Source organism: Orbicella faveolata, unplaced genomic scaffold, assembly GCF_042242905.1.
Source record: "Orbicella faveolata isolate gen_17 unplaced genomic scaffold, um_ofav_v1 contig_48, whole genome shotgun sequence".
Classification (NCBI taxonomy): domain Eukaryota; kingdom Metazoa; phylum Cnidaria; class Anthozoa; order Scleractinia; family Merulinidae; genus Orbicella; species Orbicella faveolata.
In genome coordinates, this window is record NW_028301578.1 from 7,935,795 (window position 1) to 7,942,664 (window position 6,870).

General features: G+C 39.0%; 2 protein-coding genes across 4 annotated transcripts; both read left to right on the forward strand.

Annotated features, from left to right (window-relative positions):
- Positions 1 to 208: 208 nt before the first annotated feature.
- LOC110053153 (uncharacterized) lies at positions 209 to 6,319 on the forward strand. Of its 3 annotated transcripts, none has more exons than XM_020759347.2 (3): positions 209 to 815; positions 3,913 to 4,332; positions 5,090 to 6,319. In XM_020759347.2, the coding sequence occupies exons 1-3, from the start codon at positions 755 to 757 to the stop codon at positions 5,206 to 5,208; spliced, it is 600 nt and encodes a 199-aa protein (XP_020615006.2). In that variant the 5' UTR covers positions 209 to 754; the 3' UTR covers positions 5,209 to 6,319. The 3 variants fall into 3 exon arrangements, with proteins under 3 accessions (XP_020615006.2, XP_020615007.2, XP_089137718.1); XM_020759348.2 differs by having other exon boundaries at positions 3,925 to 4,332; XM_089281592.1 differs by lacking the exon at positions 209 to 815 and having other exon boundaries at positions 3,116 to 4,332.
- On the forward strand, positions 2,239 to 2,993 carry LOC149096338 (uncharacterized). The gene has a single exon (XM_089281593.1). The coding sequence runs from the start codon at positions 2,279 to 2,281 to the stop codon at positions 2,777 to 2,779; it is 501 nt and encodes a 166-aa protein (XP_089137719.1). The 5' UTR covers positions 2,239 to 2,278; the 3' UTR covers positions 2,780 to 2,993.
- Positions 6,320 to 6,870: the final 551 nt, after the last annotated feature.

Here is a 6,870-nt window from a genome sequence, read left to right on the forward strand (position 1 = left end):
AACAACGGAATACGAATTCAGCCAAGCAAGCGAGATACGCAGGCATAATATAATCTGCAATATGCCGTCATAATTCTTGTTTTATCAGTAATCCGTGTTTCTCTACGCTGAGTTGATAAAACTCAGTTGTCACAAATACAAAGCGCCAGTTCCGTTTTATTTCTGTTCTAGAATTAAATTGTCAATTAACATTGAGAAATTCTGTCTAGAATTTTCTCATTACTTCTTTTTATATCTTTTTTCTACGGTCAGAGATAAAACGCAAAATTGATCATGACGAACGTTTTATTACAGTTTTGGTTTTGTTTTTGGATTTTACGCAATGATCTCAAATGAAAATGTCTGTTCCTCAAGAAAGGAAAGGTGCAAGTCTTCTGCTACTGTATTTTATTTTGTGAATTCGCAGTTTTAATAATTATGTTCAGCGGTTTTTCGATTATGAGCGATTCTTATGACGGTGTTTTGGTTTTCAAAGACATTTCGAGTCTAGTAGGGTTCATTGTCCCCTTGGTTTAGGGAAAAAAAAACAAACATCGTGGAAAAAGGAAAAAAAGACCAACAGACAGCCGTAAACTAGAGCCCGACACGAAGTTACATGTAATAACTCGTGAATTCTTCATGTCTGGGGCGCGAGTTTGACACGTGCTACGATTAACCTTAAGTATGATACGACATCGATATTGAAGAAGGCTTTACAACAATTCATTTTCTTTTCTGAACACGCAAACTTCTCTTGCCGAGTTGCTGTGGGGAAATGAGGACGTTGACTATAATTTTTGTGTTAACCACATTGGTGACCTTTAACATCGGTACAGGTATGAGCTTTGTATAGTTAAGACGATGTCTTAAAAGTCTTGTTGGAGATAATGAATCTGATACAAGTATTGTCAGAGTTATATTTGAGGCTATTCGTGCCCAGTCAAGAAAGTGCTGTTGAAATATTTGTTACATATATTATCACCTCCAAATTTATCTCGTTATCTACAGAGCTAAAATTTCCTTAAATGTTGTTTTATACGAAAAGATAAAGTTCCTGTTCTAAAAACTACAGACTAACTTCTCGAAAACCTTGCTAATGATACCAGTGTCAAGTTTTTGTGCCTTTGCAGAGTTTTTGCGGGATTTAAAACAAAAATGCGTGGAGTTCGTGACTGTAAGAGAATCGTTCTTTGGATCTCAATATCATATCACACTTTAGTTGTGCATAGGAAATTGATTAAGAGCAAATTATTGCTACACCGCTCTGTCATTCGTACTTGCCATGAGCTCACTTTTAAATATAAGAATTTTCTTCACATTCCATGAAATTTTCTCGGCAATCGAGTAAGACGTAAAACATAATCGATTGAAGAAAGGTGGTTGATAATAAAGTTTCCTTTTAAATACTATTTTTTATAGCTCGTAAGTTCTTAAACCATTCTTTACATCCTTTTACTGTTGCCTGTTTCCAGTAAAATTATACATCTTAATTTTAGCAGTTAAATGTCAAACACTGTTTTATGATAAATGAACACTATCGCTTGGATGAAGAAATTAAACCAACATCAATTCATAAAAACCCTGCAAGGTCACGCCGCAATATTGGGCATATCTCACGCTAGAAGCACAAAGTGTCAGTTTTTACTTAATGACAATATGCGTTGCCCTGGAAAAATATGCTTTGAAGAAAAAAATGTATTGATCGCTGAAGTGCCGAGCATAACTGAATTGACTTCACTTCGACGAAATAACAACTTCTATGTTTGCATTCCTGTTTCAGTTGAAAACTTGACTGATCCTATTTGAATTCCAGATAACATAGTCGTTGTAGGTTTCCGTCTTTGAAAGCAAGAACAATATCTATTACTTCGCTTTGAGTAACTGTGTTAAAAATTAAATCAAAACCAACACAAGGGAAAAAGACAATGAGTTGTGTGGAGCTTAATATCATCCAAATATAGCGGAACACTTGGCAGAAAATAGATTTATTGACATGAGTGCCGAGTGTGGGGCTAGCGATAGATCAGTACCAAATCGTTTCCCTGTGTTTTCCTGAGGGAAGGTACGTTTTTTTATTGGGGGGGGGGGGGGGTGGGGGGGAGAGTTGGGTCGGGGTATTTTAGAAATATTTTGCGAAAAAAGTCGTGGCCCTCCCACTTCCCAGAACCGATTAATGCATGACCCTTCACAAATACCTACACAAAAACATCTGACCCTCCCCCCACCTCCTCCACGACAAAAATAACCGTGACAGAGTAGCAGAGCGGCAGAGTATGTTGAGCACCTTGCCCAGATAAAAATGCGCAAGGCGAGGAGGAAAGAGGAGACTGAAAGAGAGCGAATGGAACGGCTGAACCGGGAGTACAATGATATTGACTGGGTTGGACTGTACAACTCCGATAAGCTGTCGTCCTTGAGGGTGGACGAGCTATCCTTATACGTTTCCCATCACAGTATCACCTTCAAAGGGAAGAAAGCTGAAAAGGTCGCAATGATCAAAGCGCACACTGGCAGCCTGCTGTACGATTCAATGGAGTGTCAACAACCGCGGCAGGCCCCGCTAAGAAATTTGCAACAACAAGTGACCTCATCACTTTCCGAGGTTGAAACTGACTCGCAAAGTGATGTAGTAGATCGAGTTGTCGGTTCAAGCCCGAGTAGCTTAAGAAACGAATCGTCACCGGAGACCGATTTTATACCAGAACCCCGCGCCGAAACATTACCGCCGTCAAAATATGGACGAAAGCGGGCACGGGTCGAGAGAGACAATTATGTTAGTTGGAACAAGATAGTTTTTTGATATAATATTTCGACACCTGTAAATAATTTAGATTAATCTTGACTGGTAGTTTTGCTTGTATATACAAGTTTTAGGTTTCTATACACTTTGCGTGTTTGTTAACAAATAAGAGTCAACTAAGCGATATGGAGTAATTTTTTTCCTTCCCAAAAAAAAAAAAAAACTCTGACCCTCCCCGGTTGCGAATAAAACAAGTTTGACCCTCCCCAACTTGTAAAAGAATTTACTAATGACCCTCCCCTCCGAAGCCCCGGCCCACCCCCCTCCCCCAAATAAAAAAAACGTACCTTCCCTAAATTAATTTAAGAGAGTATGAAGGGTATTTTGAAAGAAAGTTTATTCCCCATATACGCCTTATTCCCAATGGAAACTCTATTAAGTTATTTTTAGATCACTCCCAGGTTTGGCAATATTAGGCTGCGTTATCACTTGGTGCCCGAGTACTGGTGTCTGGGCGGGCACCGGCAAAAAATAGTGTTTGGTTCACATGCAAACGGTGTACTTCGTCAAAAGACATTACTGCCCCGAATTGTGCTCGGGCACCCTAACTCGGGCACGAAGTGCAAACATACTAGAAATAGCCAGTCAGTATCAGAAGGTTAAGAGTCAAGTGGTTCAAGTGGTACACCTCACACGCCTCGTAAAATAAGGCCTAGCATCCCGCACCTTGTTAACCCGTACGAAACGAACACCTCCCCTCTAATGGCTCTAAATATTTACTAATGAATAATACCGAGTGAACTAAAACCAACCGTTAAATTTTAATTATTTTGCTCTTACTTTTTTATCGCTCTTTTTTATGAGACACCATCAAAGTTAAAATGAAGAAAATGTCGTGTGAGGTTAACAAATTGAATGCGTGATATGTATGTAATTTCTCTAGCTCCCTAACATAGCAACAAATCAGACAAATGGATTGTTTGAATTAGGTAAGTGATGGACAAAGAGTAAAGTCTTTTCGTCTGTTTCAGAGGTAATAGTTTCAGATCTATAATACTCTTTTTCTTTGGCCATCAGAACTTAACAAGAAATAACGCGCATGCAAACTGCGGATATAAACATGACAATAAAACGTATTGTTGGAAAACAAAAATACCGTATATCTGCTTACTTGACGTTTCCTATGTTTCAAGTCTTTGTTTCAGCTCGTTCGTCCCAACTGTTACACAAGAAGAGGGTTACCTTGCGATGTCTTAATGATTTCATGCTCTTGCAAATTGACCTTCAAGAAATCCCCAAGATCAAACCATCTTCACTTCATCTACGACACCTCTCCTGCAAGCCACATCACGTGACAAACACAACTGCTCTCTTCAAAGTACCTCTTGAAGGGTGCGGGACAACCCAAGGGACTAATGACCGATATATCAAGTTTACAAACGCGGTAGAAAATTCGTTGTCGCTGAATGAATCGCGTTGGGTGATCGTCAGACATGTGCCCGAGTTCCACTTTCCATTTATGTGCTATTACCGTCCGAAATACATCATAACTGTTCAGGAGGGAGAGGGGCATGGGACGGGAAATGACAGTGGAGAGCAAGAAAAGCTTAAAGGTGAGAAATAGGGAGCTTAAGAAAACTGACACAGCGGGAACGTTACTAAACAAAAGATGCTTTTAAAATAAGCAGCCATAGGCGTTGATTTGCACTGCATCACAAATCGAAAATTTAGTTCTCAGCCAATCACGATGGAATATTTTTTCCACAGTACTATGGAACAATGCTGATGCAGTACACAGTACACAGTACACAGTACACAGTACACAGTACACAGTTCACAGTACACAGTACACAGTACACAGTACACAGTACACAGTACACAGTACACAGTACACAGTACACAGTACACAGTACACAGTACACAGTACACAGTACACAGTAGGAAGTAAACAGTAAACAGTAAACAGTACACAGTAAAGAGTAAATAGTACACAGTACACAGTACAATGCAACAATAGTAACAATGGTTATTAGTCCAATAGTTATTACTACACGTTCTATTGGGATCTAACGCTTTCCGGGTTGATAATTTAATTGAGTCTTTTGTTGGTTGCTTGAATTGAATGGATTGATCAATATATACCTACAGTTGGAGAGGTGTTCCATTCAAGCTAAACATGCTAAATGATCTTTTCCAGTATGTTTGATATCAGAAGAAAAGATTAGAAAACGAAAACATCCTATGCAATAAACAACACCACCCCCACCTAATGTAGAATATGCAATGCCAGCAGAACACGACAGGGCTTTTGTCTTACTTTGAGCGCATGCGTGCAAGTCCAGACAAAAACTAACTCGTACGTTTCCACAGGTCATGCAAACCACTCAAGCTCAGTGCCAAACGAGACCTCTTCTGCTGGAAAACTGATGTTATGTTTCCATAGTACAGTGCCAGTTGTACTCTTGTTATTCATTGCGGCATCCAGCTGACGAGCCATGACTAGGGGCCATGCAAAGACAGGGCCCCAGCTGATACCACTGAAAAGGACTACCCTGGTTAAATAAATTAGTTGGGTCATTTCGGCAAGGTCGCTAAAATTCTATACGTTTTGCCAGCTTTAGATCACTGGCACCGGTTTACACACCAAAGAATTCGCATTATTTCGGTCACGTACAAAATTACACTCAAATTGAAAGAAAACTTGAAAATAGTAGTTTACTAAGAATGAAATAATAGTAATAATAATAAACCATAAGCGAACAAGGATAGCTAAGGATGGAGAAGATTGACATGGATTACAAATGACGGACTAAACGTTTCAAAATGCGCAAACTGTGACGTAATTCCTATAAAAGAGTAGATATCATTATTCACAGGATAAATCGCTAGCTAAAAGCTAGCTAAGAAAACAAAACAAAAAAGACGAAAACTGCGTAGTTTAGGGTAAAAGTGAAAGGATAAATTTTTGACTATCGCACTAAGAAACGATTTTTTTTTCAGTTAGACACAATCTGTATTTATTTACCTTACCTTTTTTCGCTAAAGAAAGTTATGTAATTTCCTTTGTAAATTATATGTATGAACTAAATGGCAGGTTCTGCTTGTTTATTGCGGAATTTTTGTGGTAGTTTGTATTTGTACCTGATGATAACTCATGTAGATAAGGGAATAACATGACTCTTTGAGGGAATATTGTTTATTTGCACTCGTGTCGAGTGTCATGATCATTTGCGGCCCGCGCGCGAAACACAAGGCCTGCAGCCCTTGCGCTTCGCGCGCGGGCCGCAAATAAAGGTACAAGACGGAAGAGTAGCAATCATATGTCCTAAATTGTTGATTTGTTGTTGAAAGGAAACTTGAAAATAGTAGCTTAGTAAGAAAGCAAAACAACAATGAGATAACAGTGAGCTCAAATAAACAGTATTCCCGAAGAAAGTGATGTCATTATCATTATTATCAATATACAAGGCCAAATAATATCAAGAATGCGAGTTTTAATAATCATACAAGTCAATAATGAATTCATAATCACATTAAATCATCATGTAACTGTTGATTCAACACAATCCAGTGAACTTATTAAAAATTACAGAAAAAATATGCTTAAAATCATCTATAAATAATAGACACATCACAAAGTTATCCTGAAAAATTTGTATGCTGGTTACCTGTGAGATTACTTGGTGATGGTGGTTGGCCTTTTTCCGATTTAACTTCAGTATAGAATTTTCTTAGCAATTTAGTTAGCTCAACCGGTGTTACACAGTTAAAGTCAACTCTTAGCTTTCGTTCGTCTCGCCATTTCTCGAATTTTTTCTCACCCAGGTGTCTAAATTAATGGGAACCGGCGAATTAATTTTAATGCTGGGGCTAACTCGCGGGTGGACTAGCAACCCATCCAGAGGAGAGTAGAAATACGCCTAGCCACGTCATGCCACTGAATAAGTTCCGGCTGTAGGGGCCACTGGCCTGATACAGACTTAATTATCGGGGCAATCTTACAGAGTGCTGGGGGTACCCCTGCAATGGGTTAGTATCCCATCCAGTCGGGGGGAGGGGGTAATAGCCAAACTCCTAGATCATCTTCATCATCATCATCATCATCATCATCTTCTTCTTCTTCTTCTTCTTCTTCTTTATTTAAAAACACG